Below are 20,396 nucleotides of genomic sequence, written 5' to 3'. Positions count from 1 at the left end.
GCTCTCACTATGTAGCCCTGGCTGGCCTGAACTTGCTATATAGGCCATAATGGCCTCAAACCAATAGAAATCTGCTTGCCTTTGTGTCCTGGTGCTGGGATTATAGGCATATGCCACCATACTTACCATATCCACCATTTATTTTATTGAAAAATATTTTTATACAACATATTCTGATCATGGTTTCTCCTCCAATTCCTCTCATATCCTTCCCTTCTTCCCACTCACCCAACTTCTCCTTTCTATTTTTAGAATCAATAAAAGAGTAAAAATAAAAACAAAAACCCTACAAGAAACATACACACTCACAAATGCAACTGAAATCCATAAAAACACAAGATGAGCAGCCATAATATACAGGCAAAAAACAAGTAAGGAAAAAAATTGTCCAGACAAAGCAATATGAATAAAAAAAATTAAAAAAAAAAAAAGCAGAATCATTGAGTTCATTCTGTGTTGGCCATCTAGTGCTAGGCATGGGGTCTGTCCTTCAGTATGTTTTAATATACCCAGGCGACCAATTGGAGAAAACTGATTTTTCCATTTTAAAATGGCACTTATTAGGTGACATTTATGGGATGAGTCATATTTATTCTATGAATATATGACTGAAAATTAGTAAAACTACAAATTAGACTTAGATAAATTAGTAAGTTAAATTCAGCTTGCAGATAGTAGAAAAAGTACAGTGTTTTTATGTGTATAGCAACCCGAAGGTCACAGATTTGTAGCATTGTTGCATTTACTTGACAACCAGTTTTGATACATAAGTTATGGTGTCATTTTTTTAGTTTTTTTTTTAATATGGCTTACTTATTTGGGGATCACTTCTTTAAAATACATTCAGCTTTACCATAAAGTAGAGAGATTATTTTTGCTTTGGAGTGCTTCTCTTTACATGTGTGTGATGCATGCACATGGTGCGTCTCATGCATGTGCATGCAAGGCCAGAGAAGGACACTGGAGGTCATCTTCTGTCATCCTCCGCTTTCTTTAGGACAAGGTGCCCTATAAACTTGGAGTTCCCTGTTAGGCCTCTGTTCCCAGTTCTGGGGTTGCAGCGTTATAGACCTATCCCCGCCTTCTGTTTGGGTGCTAGACATTCTAACTTGGGTCCTGATGCTGACTCGGCCCTACTACTCACTGGGCCATCTTCCCAGGTCCAAAGTAGATTTGATTTATTTCACGAGTATTTATTGAACTTAATGTATTATGAAAGAGGACTAACAGTACCAGACAAAACAGACACAAAGCTTGCCTTCATAGAACTTTAGTGAAGGGGGAAAAATCATTAAATCATAGAAAAGTAATTACAGAGTAAGTGTTCTGAAGGTGAAACGTAATAGAAGAGTCTAGACATGGTGTTAGGGAAGTTATTTAAGAAAGGCTATGAGGATAGTGAGTTAAAAATAACTCAGAGTAAGAAAGATTCAAGTTATATTTTAGAACCTTGAAAAGCCCACAACACTGTAATTGTGTATGGTAAAGAAAGAGTTGAGAGGAGTGTTGCTGGAGAATAGGGAGTGAGAGGCTGTTCAAAATGATAAGTAGTATTTTATAATTATTTTAAATTGAAGCTGAGTTTATTTAGGTTTTTGTTTTGTTTTGTTTTGTATTTCAAAAGTCCCCAGCCCCATTTAGACTCTTTTTCTTTTCTCCACATCTCGTAATGAAAAACAAATTTGTATTTACTTGGGTCTTGTACTTTTTTCATATTCTAATAGTGAGTAAGTTTAATAATAGAGAGTATAGACTTTGGAAGCTTTTCCTTCAGCTCACTAACCATCTCACACTCTTTGGATTGCTTTACTTTTCTTAAACTGTCTTTATTTCTTTTTGGAAAAAAAAATGTTTTTTGATGATGGCATATTGGTTACCCTAAAGCCACTACTGATAGGGGTCCTGGGCGTGCTAGCTGTGTCATATCCGTGCGGCAGCAATTCACAGCCCTCCTTCGCTCCCTCTAGTGCTTGCCTTCCTTCTTGCCCCTCTTCTGTAGTGTGCCTGGAGCCTTGCAGGGGTGATGCAGATGTCTCAGCTTAGGGCTGAGCACTCAGGCACGTCTTCACTCAGTTATGAGTCTCTGTATTAATCATTGCCCACTGAAAACAGAAACTTCTGACCAAGAATGAGAACAGTACTAATCTATATGTATCAGCATAACTATTTAGAAGACCGTATCACATAATTTCCATATAGCAAAACAACAGTAGTAAGTTCCCTCCATTCCAGGGACTGTGACCTCCCTAGCCACTGGCTTTTGATCAGATTTATAGTACCAAGTATGATTTCTTCCCATGGAGCAGGTCTAAAATCCAGGTAGAAAGTAGTTGATTACTCCCATAACACTTCAAGCCACTATTATACCAGAGGTCACATCTTGTCTGGCAAGGTGATATTACTAGCAGAGTTCCCAGCTGAGTAAAATAGTCGGTGACATATCCTCTAGTGTCCTGTATAGTAAATTCCAGCGTTATAAAAGCTAGCTAGTAAAAAAGGGGAAGCTTCCAGTTGAGTAGACTTTTTAACCTCTCATTTACCTAGATTTGGGGCATTTTCTGGATTCAGGAATACAGTAAAGAGCTAAGAATCATGTAAAAAAGGTTTCTGAATTGCTAATCATTAACTGTCAATCTGAATGTATAATGCAGATAGATAGAATAGGAGGCTCTCTGAAGTGCTTCAGTAATGTACTACCTGCTTGTGGATAAGATATATCCTTTGTCCTTTGTCCTCCAAAATCTCCAAAATCTTAACTCAAATTAAGTTCTGAAGACTAAATGAAACTGTGTCTACGTCTGCTTTGTGTTTAGCCATTGTTTCCAGTTGGAAGAAGTTATAAAAGCAATTGGTGAGAGCCTGACTGTGTTTTTGTCTTTGCTGATATCTAACCGCGGCAAATAAAGTCGGGGTACATTTTTAAAGGCAAAGACTAATAATAGAACACACACTGATAATAACAGCGACCTTGTGTTTTAGGGGTAGGGGAGAGGCCATAGGTTTTCTTTAAGATATATCTATAGGGGGCGCAGGCACCACATGTGCCACAAGGTACGTGTGGAGGTCAGTGGACAACTGGTGAACACAGTCAGTTCTTTTTTCCTCTCTCTGCATCCAGGATCAGAGTCTAGTCATCAGGCTGGGTTAGCAAGCACCTTTATTCACTGAGCCATCTTGCCAGCCCAGTGTCTGCCTTCAGCCTACTATTCTACTAAGCAGTAACAAAACAAAAAATACTTTTCTTTTAGGACTGGAGAGATGGCTTAGCGGTTAAGAGCACTGGCTGTTCTTTCAGGGGACCCAAGTTCACTTCCAGCACCCACATGGCAGCTCACAACTGTCTGTAACTCTAGTTCTAGAGAATCTAACACCCTCACACAGACACACGTGTAGGCAAATGACAAACACACATGAAATAAAAATAAATTTTTAAAATAAAATAATTTTCATAGATTAGAAGGTTGGGACTTACAAATACTATAGGGTTTGCCAAACTTCTAAATTGTAATGGGGGAAAAAACTCACTTCTTTATCCTCTAAGCTTTGTATTCTTTGTACTAAAGATTTTGAACAGATAAAATTGAGAATCAACTCCCTTAGATGTTATGCCTCATTCTCCAGCATTGCCTCATGGATGTGTGTCAAATAATCATGCAGAATTGTATTTTGAACCTGAAAGTTTGAAAGTAGTGCACATTAATTAAGTTGTCATCGCCATTTTGTCATTAGTACTTTACGGTGTTCGCGGGGAAGGGCCTTGACGTGGCAACACCGCTTCTTAACTAACGCTTCCCCTCTCATACCTACTAACGCCCCGACCTCTTTTTACTGTTACTTCCTTCACTTCCAGTAGTTGCCATGAAGTCTCCCTTCCCATACCAACGCCACTGCTTCTCCTCCATGTTCATTCATAGGCGTTAGTTTGGAGGTCGTGCCGGTCATCCTAGGTGTGCTGGTCCTTGTGCTTGATGTCAGAGGCCACAGTGGTTCTGTTAGAACGCTTAGGCAAGACCTACGCTAGCTGCGGGGTAGCAGGTCCATTATGCATCCCGGTAGCTGCATCCAGTGCCAGTGTTTGTAACAAGTATGCCTAAGGGAGTCTGCCATGTTAAGTTCTTTTAATGGGCCACTTCTGCCGTTCAGTATTGGCTCTGGAAATAGTGAAAACTCTCTGCAGGGCCTGGGCAAAGGAGATACTGCTTCTAGAGTGACAATACTCTCAAACGTTGAGACCCTCCTGGTTTGGGACTTGGTGAGCGTGAGACTGGTGTAGTTTCTGCTTTACATATAGAAATGTAGGACAGTATTTTAAAGCCCAGGATCATATAGTAGTTCAGTTACAGGTTCCATGTCTATTTTAAATTCACTTTAGTTGTTGTTGTTTTATAGTAAATAAAATAATGGTAAGAATTTATATAACTTAGTGGTTTGATCACATAAAAATAAAACCAGAGTATTTTTGCCAGGTAACAAAGAATAATATAAAGGATAACTTTTAGAGAGTAGAAAAGTGATGTGGTTCTTTTTTGCCCTGACTTTGGGTCTCACTATATCACTAATTTATTCTCAACTTTATAGGAAATAATAAAGGAGCCAAGTGTGCTATTATAATCCAGTAATCCAAATACTCTGAAACATTAAGATAGGAAGATCACAAGTTCCAGGCCAACCTAGGAATCAAAGTGAGTTGAAAGATAACTAGCAAGACCCAGTCTCAACCAAATGAATAAATGTGAAAGAACAAGAACAAAGTATCTTTGGAACAAAGTTAAAATTTGGTTTTCAGAATTGGGGCAGAGTGTCCATGAATAGGGGACTCTGAGGAAGAATCAAAACATAGAAAACTATATAAAGTATTAGCCTTCAACCTCTTGACATCATTTAACTTGAACAGTGACATCCCAGGTTATTCTTATTTTCAGAGTACATTCAAGCCATTATGATGATGGAGGAATCTGTTCAGCATGTCGTCATGACAGCCATTCAAGAGGTACGTTTATTAGAACTTTTTACGTACACTTTGTAACAAAGGAGAAAACAAGAGTTCAAACAAGAGAAATAGCAATGTTTTAAGTAATTTTTTTATTCTGTATACCCTATATCCTAATTAAATTTTTAAGTATGTTATGTCTGTTTTGTGCATATTGATTTTACTCATTTAGCAAACACTTAGTTCAAGCCCAATGAAGACCAGCAACTACAGATAAAAGATGTGAAAAGATACGAGAATTCTCTCTGATAAAGTGTATTTCTCCCTCTCAGAGTCTCAGAGAGAAAATAGTTAGACAAGAATTTGTATAGTTTAAAACTCACAAAAAGGGAAACACAGGACCATCTGAAACAGCATCTTTCCTGGGGACGTTGAGTAAGGCCACTGAGAGAAATGAGACTGTATAAGGAAGAATGAGGTGAGGAACAGGTGTGAAGATGCTGGTAGAGTCCAACAGGCAAAAGGAAAGTAAGACCTGATGGTCATGGTGGTGCATATCTATAATCACGGCATTCAGGAGGTAGTGATAAATAGATCAGGAGTTCAAGGCCAGCCTAAGTGAGACTGCAGAAGCCGAAAGAATTCTGGGGAGAATGAAAGACCTGCATGATATTTTGCAGCAGCAGTCTACTGCAGTTTTCGTGTAGCTACAGCAGTGGTTTTCAGCCTTTCAAATGCTGTGACCCTTTAATGCATCATCATGTTGTGGTGAAGCCCAACCATAAAATTATTTTCATTGCCACTTCATAACTATAATTTTTCTGTTATGAATCATAGTGTAAATATATCTGGTATGTGACCACCAAAGAGGTTGTGACCTGCGGGTTGAGAACTGCTGAGCTACATGATCGTAAAGGTTAACAGTATTCTATAGTGTGCCGTGTTGCTAATCTGTGTGTTCAGTAGGTTAAGTATGTTTACGACATTTTTGACTTATGAAACTGGGGGTTGGGTATATGATCCCATTCTAATTTGAAAGAATATAAGTATCCAGAAATGAAATTCTGGAATAGCTTTCCTGGTAAGTGTAACATAGTATCTTACTGTGTTGGTTGGTTGGCTGGTTGGTTGGTTTTATATTTCCGTAGTGAGTAGTGATGGTAAGCATCTTTTTATGCCTTTGTCAGCCACTTCTGTTATATCTTTTAGAGAATCATCACTTGAAATTTAGTGATTTGGGGGCTCATGGGGCAGTGTCAGGTGATACCAGAACTCAAACCCAGGTTCTTGAATATGCTCTACCATATCCCTTGGGGCTGTATTCCAGCCCCAAGAAATAACCTATTCAGGAGGAAAAAGATGATGGCACCCTCTGGTGGAGCTCTGAGGAATCTGAGGGACCCTAGGAAGCTCTGAAGGATGATGCAGCAGAAAAAGAGTCTACAAAGCTCTCAGTAGCTCTGGAACAGCTAAGGAAAAAGGGCAAGTCTTATGGGAAGATGCTTTTAAAGTGTACTCATGAAATTGGAAAGAGAGATGGCAGAACAGTGCCATTAAGAAGCTGTACCTTTCACTCCTGCAGCTCAGCATGCTGCAAGCACAAATGTTATGCCCACTGAGCGTGGGGCTGCCAGCACCTGTGATCCCACAGAAACGGGTAGATACTGAATAGGGCCAGCCCTAGGTTCCCAGGCCAGCTCCCAGCATGGACCCACTGCTGCTGCCAGGAGCTCGCTCACATAGAACCTGTCCCCAGACACATTGCTTAGCTGCAACATCACCCTGACTCTGGGCAACAGCAGGGTAAGATAAGTCATAGCAATGGTCCAGTATTTATGGTGCTTCAGAAACTGTGAACCAGACCAACAGCTCACTGCAGTGAATGTTACTACGTAAAGCTGTTTGAGCAAAAAGATATGCTATGTGACAGTACAGTGTCCAATGCCACTCTGTTGAACATTGAATGAATAAGCGATAGAAAGGTGGGGAAGATAGAGGAATAGAATGGCTGAGTGCAGTGGAGAGAGGTGGAACTATCGCTCTCCAGGAGCCATGTTGCTGTCCATGGCCCATGTTACCACTGAAGGCTATGAGGAGGATATCTGTGGTCTGTGCTGCCACCTGAAGCCATGTTGATGTGAGTGGCATGTGCAGCCACCTGAGGTCATGTCTAGATCTATGGTCCCCCTGCAGCGGGGGCTGTGTTTATGTTATGGCCCGTGTCACCTGAAAGCCATGCAGATGTCTTTGCTGCCGCCAAAGCCATGTGATGACCGTGGGCTGTGCTGCCACCTGAAGCCCTGTTCATGTGAGTGGCCTGCACTGCCACCTGAGGTCATATTGATGTCTTGGCTTCTGCTGCCACTGAGGGCTGTGAGGGTGTATGTGGTCTGTGCTGCAGCAGAGGGCCATGTAGACGTTTGTGGTCTGTACTGCCATCAGAGACCATGCTGAGGTCTGTGGCACATGTTGACAATGAAAACAATGTGAATATCTGTGGCCCATGCTGTGGCCAGAAGCCATGTGGAAGTCCATGATCTGCACTCCCGCTGACTGTAAATGGCAAAAAAGCAACTTTTGCCAGAGTATTGATGACTGTAGACTCAAAATTGAGAAAGAAGGACATAGATGGCTGCTGTGACAGTCCCTACCCAACCCACACACCACCCCCAAAAAAGTAACAGCCTAGACAGAATGCCATCAAAGAGAACTCTAAAAATTGTGATAAAGATGCAGAAGTGTAGCCCTCTACAGTTGAGGGCTTCTGGTGGGGTGCAGGTGAGGAAGGACTCACTTTTCCTTAAAGAGCTGACCATCAGGAGTTTGACCATGCTCCAGTCAGTGAGTATGGGCAACACGAATTGGATTTCTTGTTCCTCCTTTTTCTCTTCCTCCTTTTCTTCTCCTTCCTCCTCCTTTTTCCACTTCCTCCTTCCTCTTCATTCTTCTTCCTCCTCTTTTCTCCTCCTCCCCCTACTTTTTTCTTCTTCTCCTCCTCTTCTCTTTTTTTTTGGGGGGGGCAGGGATGGGAGGTTACAGGGGTTGGGGGGGACATGGAAGGACTGGAAAGTGAATGTGAAATTCCCAAATAATTATTAAAAGTATTATAAAAATAAATTTTTATTCAAGGATTCTTTTTAACTACTTAGATGTTAGTTGGAAGAAGACAAAAGAAAAGGAGATCAAGGTTGGGTTTTATAAGCAAGAAGACTGCTAATCAATTGAACAGGGTGTTTGAGAAGCTTGGAGGAGACTAAATGAAGAGACCAGGTAGTGAGAGTGGCTTTGGATGGGGGGATTTCCAGTGTGCATAACGGGAAAGAAGGGGAAGAGGTGCTCCTTATAGATTGCAATGTAGAAAAGTTCTTACCTGAGAGTGGGATTTTATGGAGTGCAGGTAAATGATTAGGGTTGGGGAAAAGAAAAGGACTGAGGGGCTGGAGAGCTCAGTGGTTAAGATTACTTGCTGCTCTTCCACAGGACCTGGGTTTGATTCCCAGCACTCACATGGTGGCTTAACCCTGTAACTCTAGGCCCATGGGGATCCAACAGCCTTCCTCTGGCCTCTGTAAGCACCAGAAATGCATGTGGTGCACGCACATAACATGTACACAGATACTCATACGTCAAAAAATAAATAGTAGGGGGAAAGTTGAAAGAATCTAAAGAGGATAGAGAGGTTGCTGGCTGGAAAGCATTTCTTTACTTTCAAGCAACTTTGAAGTTTGGTAGAAATTAGAAATAGTTGTAGTAATACCAGTTTTGTTGGTTTTGGTTTTATTGTGGGGTTTGGAGGGGGGGATGTGAGTTTTTTTTTCCCCGTCAGCACTAAACTAGTCAGAATATATGGGCCAAAAATAGGTAATTGGATTGATCTTTTATTAGGTTGATCTTGAATTGAGATTTTTGCTGATTAGAAATAATGAAGTCGGAAGAACAGTGATGAAAGTTACTTGGAAGCAATAAGTTATTATGAAATTTAGATTAAATAGAGAAGTTTGCTGTAGAGAAATGATAGGACTGGGGATCACTCAGTTGGTGGAGTGCTTGTCTGACAGACACAAAAACCTGCATTCTTCTCGACCATGTAAATGAGGGTGGCTGGTGTATACATGTCCAAAATCAGGAAGTGGAGTCAGAGGAATAGAAGGGAACGTGAATAAAATAATCCTCAGCTATCTAGGGAATTCAAGGCCAGTCTGAAACTGTGTCTTAACAAAAAGGGGGTAAAGAGCACAGATACACACAAAGAAAACCTGTGGAGTCCTAATGTAAGGAGGGAAAGTCCCAAAAGAAGATGTTAGCAGAAGAAATGGAAGTATGCTGTAAACTATAAAGTCAAAGCAAGAGAGCTGGCACTACAGGGTGACATGTGATAGCACCTGTCTGGGAGCTCAGTGACGCTCAGGAGCAGCTACCTGCAGTGAGAGAAGGGTGCATTTAGAATGGACTCTTAGCTTTTCCTAGAGCATTAGCTGCTGTGTTGTGATAAGGATGAAAACAGGAAAAGAAGATTAGACAGCCCTTTCTCCCTACCTTTGAATTAGACATATTCTCTCTGAATACTCCAGCACATATTTAATCATATATTGCAGTATTTACTTTTTTTACTTGAACTCCACCTGGGCTGTGACTAGTAGAGATAGCTAATTCCCACATATCTCAAAATTTTAAAGTGATCTCAAGGATCACTTTGGTGATCCTTGGTAATAGGATCACTTTGATTATGTTTGGAATTTTTCTTCTATTTGAGTACTACTTTTTTATTCAAAAAGTCTTTTGTGAATTTTAATAATCTCAAAAGATTAGAGTGATAGCTGAAATCAAAAGCTCTCTCGATGTAACATCTGCATATTTCTAATTGTCCTTCTCCCCTTCTCCATACAGAACATAAGGACTGGAGCATTTGAGTCTGCTCCTGATTGTGTTCATGATTACAGTTCTGTGCCTTTGCTTCCCAACTTCTCTCACACTGTTTGAGTCTAAGGCACTGGGGAAAGGTGCAGGCATTGTCATTAATTTGGGTTAACACTAATGTCCATGTTTATTCCCAGAGCACAGGGAGACTTACGGAAGAAGGGGATATAAAAGGACCCGGAGGGGACAGGAGCCACACAAGAGACCAACAAAGCCAAAAAAGGGGGGGAACAGGGCCTGGGGGGGGGAACTGCAGAGACTGATGCATCAACCAAAGACCATGCATAGAGAGGACCTAGACCCCCTGTCAGATATAGCACATAGACAGTTCAGTCTCCATGTGGGTTCCCTATTAAGAGGAGAGGAGATAGTCTCTGACATGAACTCAGTTATCTGATCCTTGATCATTTTTCCTTGGTGAGGGTACCTAGCCAGTCCACAGAGGAAGAGGATCCAGGCAGTTCTGATGGGACCTGATAGGTTAGGCTCAGCCTATAGGGGAGGAGAGCTTCCCCTATCAGTAGACTAGGGAAGAGGGATAGGGGAGGAAGAGGGAAGGAGGGTGAAACAGGGAAGAGTTTAGGAAGGAAGCTACAACTGGGATACAAAGTGAAAAATTGTAAATAATAATAAAAGTAATTATTTGACAACAACAAAAAAGTTAACACACAAGGTAATTGGTTTCATATGGCATTTCCATAAAAGGAAATTTCATTTTCCAGTTTTGTTGTGCTACTGCTGCTGCTGCTGCTGCTGGCATTCATGTGTCATCCTGGGCCTTGCACATGCTCTGCAAGCACTGTGCCATATACTAGCCTCATACCTCTTAGTTTTCGTCTTTAATGGTTTTATACCTGAATACAATTTGGTCCCATTGCCCCCTTACTCTTTCTTATTCTCCTTCCACTGAACTTCTTCCCAATAAATCCCTTTTCTATTTTCATAACACCACTGAAAAAACGACTTCCCCTTTCCACATTTATTAATTAGAATGAATAAGTACTCTCTGTTGTCTTATTATTGAAAAGTCATTGCATTTAGTCTCTTAACATAGTTATCCTTGAGAATAAGTTATCCTTGAGTCTTCTAGCTGGGATTCTCAGTAAAAAATGAACATCAGAATTCAGATGTTTAATTTTAAGTGTAGACATTACTTAGAATGAAAAAAACAGAAGAATTAATTACAGAAAATAGTCGGTTGCTTTTGTGTTTTAATTTCTTGTTGTTGTTGTTGTTTTAGTTGTTTCTGAATGCTCGTTTTGTTATAATGCCGAGAATGTGTTTTTGCTTCATGGTTATAATAAATTTAAATCTTAATTTCAGCTAATGAGTAAAGAGTCTCCTGTCTCTGCTGGAAATGATGCCTATGTTGATCTTGATCGCCAGGTATGTAATTATCTTTATTAACGCAATTATTGAAACAGATAAATTTCAGATTTCAGTGAGAAAATGCAGTTGAAGTTGCTTATGGACTACATTAATAAAATTTTATATTTTGCATAAATTTAAGAACTTAAGCTTCTTTGTTAACTATAATTAAGCTTAGACTTGTATTAAAAGTAGTACTGCATGGGCCAGTAAGATGGCCAGCAGCCATCTCAGCACCTGCTGAGTAGCAAGGGCACTGGCTGGCAAGTTGAGGAACTGAGTTTAATCCCCAGACCCACTTGGCAAGAGGACAGAACACAATACCTCCGATTATTCTTTGACTTCTGCTTGCAACCCTGGTGAGCCTGTGTGCGCACACACAGAGAAATGAATTAATGTGGTGCAGAAGAAAAATGGTAGTCTTGCATAACCCACTTTAAAACAAGTTCCTTTAACTTATAGTAATCCCTGTTTTCTAGTCCTGATTTTTCTCCTTGTTCCATAGCTTGATTCATAGCCCAGGCCACCCTTAAACTGACTGCCCTGCCTCTGACTCCTGAGTGTGGGGATTAAAGGAGTGTGCCACCACATGTGACTGCTAACAAATGCGTTTGAAAAAGAACTTTGCAGTATATTTTTAAGAATGAAATGCTTGGTAAGGCTGCTCCCCCCCAGGGGGAGGTGATCAAAGAGCAGGCCAATCAGATTATGTCAGAGGCAGTCCCTCTTCACATTCCTATGTAACCCAATTGGACTCTGAACTGCCCTGGGCTACATCTGTGCAGGGGTTCTGGGTTATCTCCATGAATAGTCCTTGGTTGGAGTATGAGTCTCTGGGAAGTTCCCTGTGTTCAAATTTTCTTGTTCTGTTGCTCTCCTTGTGGAGACCCTGTCCTCTCCAGCTCAGGCCATAGTAGAGGACAATGCAGCCACTTTTGATGTGAACTGATAGACTAAGATCAGAAAGGAGAGGAGAACCTCCCCTATCAGTAGACTTGGGGAGTGGCATGCAAGCAGAGGGAGGAGGGAAGGTGGGATTGGGTGGGGAGGAGGGAGGGCTTATGAGGGGATGCAGAATGAATAAAGTGTAATTGATGAAAAATTAAAAAAAAAAAGAAGAAAACCATCAAAGGCAAATTTTATTTTATAGTTATGGAGAAAAGAGTAAATATTAAATAAAATGACGCATGGACACCAAGTTAAATACAGACATATATATGTGTGTGTAGATATTGATTTTACTATCATATATATATATATATATAATACATGGATAATTTACAGACATATATATGTATGTGCTTCTATTCTCTAATTGTGGATTTATTATCTACATATCATTAGCTAAGGCTAGATGTAGGATAGAAAATGTCGTTTTACAAATTTTGCAGAGTGTAATTAAATAATAAAATTAAGCAACGTATTCTGAGTTTCTATGTGGCAGTGAATGCTGATTGTCTGTGAAGAAGTTTATGAAACACTAAAGACAAGAATGGTAAAAGCCTGAATGCGTCACTCAGCATTTTTGAGAATAACTCTGTGGTGAAGCACAACAAATGTGAATCATGCTTTCTAAAATACCAAAATTTGAATAAATTTACTTTCTTAAAAAAAAAAAGAATGAAATGCTTTTGAAGTCAGTTTTTAGTTTAAAGTATTCTGCATGAGAAGAAATCTTTGTATCTTTTGCTTTTCCTTATTTTTGGCTCAGGGTTTCTAAATGTTATATAAAGTCTTTGGACATGATATAATTTTAACTGAAGCTATAATTTGCCTTTCTCTTTGTGGAATTGTTTCTTTGCAGTTGTGGGTGAATTTTTGTTTTTGTATCTTTATTAAACATAGGTTTATATATATGAAATAAAGAGACAATTTTTTTATTTTAATCAATGATTTTGTAATTTGCTAACTTAGCATTTATTATAATAAGGAAATTTGACATAGAAATGTTTTTTGTTAAGAATCAGAATAATCTGGGTGTATTGGCATGCTTTTTAATCCTTGTACTCATAAGACAGAGCCAGGCAGATCTCTCTGTGTGTTTGAGGCCAGTCTGGTATATGTAGGAATGTCAGGCCAGCTAGAGTGAGACCCATCTCAACAACAAAAGAAAAGAAAAGAAAAAAGTGACTTATCTTCAGTCTTTACCTAGAATGTTCTTAATTCCCTCTACATAAAATAAAAGTGTTTTAATTCTGTGTTACACCTACATAACGTCTTCATTTTGTATTGAAATATTTCTTATGTTTTTGTTTTTGTTCTTTTTTTTTTTTTGGTTTCTAACTAGTTGAAGAAAACTACAGAGGAATTAAATGAAGCTTTGTCAGCAAAGGAAGAAATTGCTCAAAGATGCCATGAATTAGATATGCAGGTAAAAGGCCCCTGTGTTGTGTACCACCACAAAGACCATCAAATGCACTGGGGATTGTCACATGATATGGTTTCACTGTCGTGTATCCTAATTAGAACAAAAGAAAAACAAGTAAATAGGGTTCTGATTTAGAAGAGTATGATGGATAAAGATGCTACCTGTCTTTTTTATAATTTAATTAAACTCATTATAAATGGATATTAACAAAGAAAGAAGAGATATCAGTGCTTGAGCCTTCGTGTTGTGCCAGTAAACTCGCTTTTAGTGGGGTGGGAGTCTTTAATTTGTATGTGTTGTGGCCACTGGGGAACTTTATGTGTACCTGCAGAAGTTAGAGGAGAATGCCGAGGGTCCTGCTGCTCTGTCACTGCCCACCTCATTCATTTGAGGCAGGGTCTCTTAACAAACTAGAAACACATGGTTTTGGCGAGGCTGGCTGGCCAGCAAGCTCCAGGATCTACCTGTCACAGCCCCTCAACACTGGCGCTGTAAGCATGCATGGCCACCTGGCTTTTTCTGTGGGTTTGGATAATTGAAGGATTTTGTATTCTTATCTGAGAATTTGTATTTTCAGTCACAAGTATCTGAGACTTTGTGTTCAACAGTTAATTCAATCTTTTTAAATTCTATCTCTTGTCATGAGACTTGATAATTTTGAGGCTTGAATTTGCATTCACTTGGTGACTCTTGATTATGGTCTTTCTGTGTGCTCATTTAGCATCTGTACATCATTGGTGAAGTCTCTTATTTAATGTGAATAAAGCCAGATACAGTGGCCTAGACCTGTGATCCCAGCATCTTAGAAGGCATATGCAAGAGTTTCACTTGAGCCCAGCAATTGAAAGTTCCTGAACAATGAAGAAGATCTTATCTCAAAATAAATAGAAATTAATTTTTAAAATATTTCCTCTTATATATTGTTTTGCATAAATAACATTCAGAATAATGTAGATGTTTTCAATAGAGTGATTGTCCATGCAGGGTGGTACTGAGCAATGAGAGGCAGGCAATTCTACAGCAGACTGAGGCCAGCCTGGTCATAGTGAGGTCAGCCAGGGCTACATAGTAAGAACCTGTCTCAAAAGTAGACAGATGTTTTAATTCATAATGGTAATTCACAAGAGTTTAAGTTGAATAACCACTGTTCTACTTGCAATAGGTTGCAGCTCTGCAAGAAGAGAAAAGTAGTTTGTTGGCAGAAAATCAGATATTAATGGAACGACTCAATCAGTCTGATTCTATAGAAGATCCCAACAGTCCAGCAGGAAGAAGACATTTGCAACTTCAGACTCAGTTAGAGCAGCTGCAAGAAGAAACATTCAGGTAAAAGGCAACTCCTTACAACCTAGTTTTTAAGTTTTAAACAGTCTTTTAAAGCTAACTGTAGATGGTAGGATGACTCTGCCAGTAAGCTTAATGCATGCCACCAAGCCTGACCACCTCAGTTCACTCCTCAGAACCCACATGGTGAAAGAAGGGAACCACCTCCAACAAAAGTTGTCCTTTGTCTCACACACACGCGCACACACACACACACACACACACACACGTTAAGAATAAAGGTTTAGAGCTTGTGGGTAACTACAGACTCCAGTAGCTATATAAGAAAAACAGTTTCCCAAAGTCTTCCCACACATCTGAAATATCTTCACATCTAGGAAAATTCCATCAAAGCTATATACTGTGAAGGCACTCAGCTGCAAAGTAACAGTGAGTGAAGGGAAAAAAATCGAGAACCAATTCTACATCCTCATAGCTGTTCTACTAGTACCTGCCCAGGAGCTTTGTGGAAAGCAAAAACATTGAGAGAAAACAGGAAGAATGCTAGTAAAGTACTGAAGGTAAGTTGATGTAATCAGAAAATGAGAAGCTAAGGGGCTACAGAGATGGCTTAGCACTCCAGAGCGCTTTCATTTTTCACAGAGGACCTGTATTTAAACTCACAACCATCTGTCACTTGAGACCCAGGGGATATGATGCCCTCTTCTGGCCTCCACAGGAACCAGGCACAGAAGTGGTACACAGACATTCATGCCCTCAAAGCATCCATACACATGAAATTATTTTTTAATTTTAAGTTAAAAAAATAAAATATGAAATTGACCCCCAAATCTAAAATCATTTTTAGTAAAACAAATTGCTGTAGTAGATAAAGTTGGATTTCAGTTTCAACATTTTGTAATATACCAACATGGTTTCAGGAGAAGTGAAAAACTTAAATGTTAAATTTTAAAACATTAAAAATGCTGTTAGAAAATGTACGATTAAACAGAAAAAAAATTCAAAATGTTTACTAAAAGCAAAAACTATGAAGTGTAAGATTCAATTGAACTATATAAAATTTACAGCTATTCATTAAATACTTATATAAGAAAAATTGAAATTAAGTAGTCAACTGCATCGAATACTTTGGACAGGAGAGAGGAAGGACCTTGTATTTCAAAGGAAGATTGTATACCAAGTAAACAAGTATGTTTAATTAGATATGGAAATAGTATTAACCCATATTTGGAGAAAATAATGTGAACAGAAATAAGACTGGATAATAGGTCCCCAAAATGTTGACATTAGTTTACATAGGTCTTACTATGGCTTTTCTTGATATATATATATTCTTTTTTTATTAAATTTTTATTTTTTTATATTGCAGTTTATTCACCTTGTATCTTAGCTGTAGCCCTCTCCCTCATTCCCTCCCAATATCACTCTCCCTCCCTTATCTCCTCCCATGCCCCTCTCCAAGTCCACTGATAGGGGAGGTCCTCCTCCCCTTCCATCTGACCGTAGCTTATCAGGTCTCAAGACTGGTTGCATTGTCCTCCTCTGTGGTCTGGCAAGGCTGATCCTCCCTCAGGGGGAGGTGATCAAAGAACCAGCCACTGAGTTCATGTCAGAGACAGTCTCTGTTCCCATTACTAGGGAACCCATTTGGATACTGAGCTGCCATAGGCTACATCTGAACAAGGGTTCTAGGTTATATCCATGAATGGTCCTTGGTTGGAGTATCAGTCTCAGAAAAGACCTCTGTGCCACATTTATTGGTTCTGCTGCTCTCCTTGTGGAGCTCCTGTCCTCTCCAGGTCTTACTAACTCCCCCTTCTTTCATAAGATTCCCTGCACTCTGCCCAAATTTGGTTATGAGTCTCAGCATCTGCTTTAATACACTGCTGGATAGAGTCTTTCAGAGGCCCCCTGTGGTAGGCTCCCATCCTATTTCCTGTTTTCTCCTTCTTCCAATGTCTGTCCTGTTTGTCTTTCTGAGTGGGAACTGATCATCTTACCAAGGATCCTCCTTCTTGCTTAGCTTCTTTAGGTGTATAGATTTTGGTATGTTTATCCTATATTATATGGCTAATATCCACTTAGGATTGAGTATATACCGTGTGTGTCTTCCTCCTTCTGGGATACCTCACTCAGGAATGATCTTTCCTAGTTTCCACCATTTGCCTGCAAATTTCATGATTTCCTTGTTTTTAATTGCTGAGTAGTATTCCATTGTGTAAATGTACCACAATTTCTATATCCATTCCTCCATTGAGGGACATCTGGGTTGTTTCCAGCTTCTGACTATTCTGATTATTACAAATAAAGCTGCTATGAACATGGTTGAGCAAATGTCCCTGTTGTGTACTTGAGCATCAAGCTTGAATAAAAAAGGACTGCCCATACATGGGGCTTTAAAGGATGTTATGTCCATTGTTTAGAACAAACACTCTCTTATACGTACAATATTCTCAACCAACTTTTTATATATAGCTCAAGAGTCACTTGCTGAAAAAAAGTCTTTAGTATAAAAAAAAAAAATATCTGAGGGGACCATTTGGAAAACAAAAAAGAGAGCAAGGGGAGGAAAACAAAAAGGAGATCAAGGGGACAAAAGAAAGCAATTGAAAATTCATGAGTCAAGTAGTTAACTTGCATGGACAAAATTTAAAATGTTAAAATGAAACCCATTGATAAAAGAACCACATCATTTTCTTCTCTGAAAACAAAAAGGACTGCCATCTGTTCTGCCCCTGACTGATAGAAGAACACCACCACCCCAACAAGGTGTCTTTCTGCTCATTGCCAGAGGGGTTAAACCTGTTTTCATGACAGATATGAGTAGAGTTTATGGCTCCAGAAGTAAGAAACATGTTCAAGAAGAATGTATTTATGTGCTTTTTCTTTTTGTTTTCTTTTATTCTTCTAAGGAGAATTATAAGACACTAAATAGAGCTTTTTAACTATTTTTATCTATTTGGTTACAGACTAGAAGCAGCCAAAGATGATTATCGAATACGCTGTGAGGAGTTAGAAAAGGAAATCTCCGAGCTTCGGCAACAGAATGATGAACTAACCACTTTAGCAGATGAAGCTCAGTCTCTAAAGGATGAAATAGATGTTCTCAGGTAAACAGTTTCCCTTCACTGGCATATTAGGACTGCCAGTCCACCCTACAACACAGGTGCACACACACACACATATACACAGCTCCGTCTCAGATGTTAAAAACTCTGGCATCTCTGCGCACATGTGTACTTAAAATTAAAGTTCAATGAATATAATAACTAACTTCGTTAACACTTAAATTGATATGACAAATGAGTATCAAATCAATGTTAAATACCTGTGGCTGTAAACTCACACTTGTCCAGCACTGGCTGTTACTTCCTGCTACTCTTTAATTCTGAGCCCTCTAATCCTTTGGCCTTTGGCTTAAGTACTGGCTTCATTTCTTTGCTGGCCATTTTCTCCTTCCCTTCATATATTCTCTGTGTAGGTACCTTACTGTCACCATTCTGTTTCTTTCACAATGCCATGTTCTGTAATTTAGTCCTGTTACAAATTAGGGATCTTTTCTGTTACCCCTGGCCTATTACTTACCAGTACATGGCTATCTCCTACTTCTCTTATAGCTGCTAAATATTTTTATAATTTTTACCACCTGTCTGCTACCCACCACACTCCATTGCTTAGACTCACTAGATGGCCTTGGGTCCTACTACTGAGAGGGAAGCTACCATGCGTTGTTAGTTCTCTGTGCCTCTTTGCATTCACACCCATCTCTCTTCTTTTTTCTTCTAGTACTAAGACCTTCACTGCTGACATTCTCAAGCATTCTTGCCTACACAGGGGCTATGTTGCATCAAGTATTCATTTCTCTTGAATCTTAAACACACACACACACACACACACACACACACAGGTATCTTCAATATTTTTTTAAAGATTACAGAAGTTAAAATTTATACTCTACTCAATCCCCTAAAATCTGCTACTCCCTACCTCCGTTCCTCTACTGAAACCTTTACTGAGGTTTCATAATAACATAGTAGTTGCCAAATCATTTAAACATCTACATTTGTTTTACTTCTCTGCTAAATGTCATTTTGCTGGCTTCCCACCCTCCTGTTTGCTTTTCTTTATGTTTTTGACATTCTTAATGACATATTTTTTCTATAATTTAAGTTAGGATTTTTTTCCTTAATCTAACAAAACCTAGATTCACTTTAGGTTTTATGATTTAATATATATAAGTCCTGGCATTGTCTCCTATTTTAACATTGTCTGAAAAGCTTTACAGCTTTACAGTGTGTGTTTCTGACCAATTTCCCATTCATTTTAGACACTCTTCTGATAAAGTATCTAAACTAGAAGGTCAAGTTGAGTCTTATAAAAAGAAGCTGGAAGACCTTGGGGATTTGAGGCGGCAGGTTAAGCTCTTGGAAGAAAAGAATACTATGTACATGCAGAACACTGTCAGTCTGGAGGAAGAATTAAGAAAGGCTAATGCGGCCCGAGGTCAGCTTGAAACATACAAGAGACAGGTAAGAGAACACAAGCAGAATTCTTCTTGGTGCTGCCTAGCAAGGGCTATACCACAACACATAGCTTTATAAAGCTATCCATCACTTCTAGGTCTTTCTGCCAAAATCAAGTGACTACTCTACCAAGTTTTGGTTTTGTGATTTGTCATAGTCACTATGAAGACAAACCATGACAGAGGAAACTTCTATAAAAGAAAACATTTAATTGAGGGATTGTTTGCTGTTTCAAAGGCTTAGTCCATGGAGCATGGTGAAACATAGGCAGACATGGTGCTGAAGAAGTAGCTGAGATTTCTACATCCTGACCTGCAGACAGCTGGAAGAAAGAGTGATGAGGGGCCTGGCTTAAGCTTCTGAACTGTCAAAGCCCACCCCCTAGTGACATACTTTCTCTTGCACTCCATACCTCTTAATCCTTTTAATCCTTTCAAAAGTTCCACTCCTAGGTGACTAAGCATTCAAATATGTAAGTCTGTGGAGGACATTGTTATCCAACCACCAAATGATTCTTAACTGAATCTATATTTATTTCCTTTTTATTACATTTTATTTATTTGGTTGCAGGGCTCATAAGTGTGTCTCAACATGCATATGGAGGCAGTAGGACAACCTGCAGGAATCTCCTCTGTCTTTTCACCATGTGGGTTCTGGATATTGAAGTCAGAACATCAGGCTCTTCAGCAAGTGCCTTTATCCTATACATCATGACTGGCTGCCAAGATTCTTTGGTGGATATATTCTCTTCTCAGTACTTTATTATAAAAGTTTCAATTATACAGCAAACCTAAGGAACTTCATGATATAATGAACTTGACTATGAATGAAATTATGCAAAATAAGTACAGCTAAAAATTACACTTCTTAAAACATGCAATATGAAATGAGCAGTAATATGTTTAGAGGAGAAAGTAGAAAGAAATGGCGAATATTATTTGAAGGAAAAAAATCACTGAACTCTTTTTGAACTAATAAAGCATATCTGATTTAGAATTAAAAGAAA

The 20,396-nt window shown here is 39.2% G+C and overlaps 1 protein-coding gene across 1 annotated transcript in view; it reads left to right on the top strand.

The window, feature by feature from the left end:
• The window catches only part of Hook3 (hook microtubule tethering protein 3), a 103,010-nt gene that overhangs the window by 37,882 nt on the left and 44,732 nt on the right, over positions 1 to 20,396 (top strand). The window contains exons 6-11 of the mRNA XM_060381553.1: positions 4,923 to 4,990; positions 11,171 to 11,233; positions 13,503 to 13,586; positions 14,746 to 14,909; positions 17,837 to 17,977; positions 19,195 to 19,396. Coding sequence (XP_060237536.1) covers positions 4,923 to 4,990; positions 11,171 to 11,233; positions 13,503 to 13,586; positions 14,746 to 14,909; positions 17,837 to 17,977; positions 19,195 to 19,396 — 722 coding nt within the window. The remainder of the gene's footprint in view (positions 1 to 4,922; positions 4,991 to 11,170; positions 11,234 to 13,502; positions 13,587 to 14,745; positions 14,910 to 17,836; positions 17,978 to 19,194; positions 19,397 to 20,396) is intronic.

Source organism: Meriones unguiculatus, chromosome 4 (assembly GCF_030254825.1).
Source record: "Meriones unguiculatus strain TT.TT164.6M chromosome 4, Bangor_MerUng_6.1, whole genome shotgun sequence".
NCBI classification, from domain to species: Eukaryota; Metazoa; Chordata; class Mammalia; order Rodentia; family Muridae; genus Meriones; species Meriones unguiculatus.
This window is presented reverse-complemented; position numbering and strand designations above follow the sequence as displayed.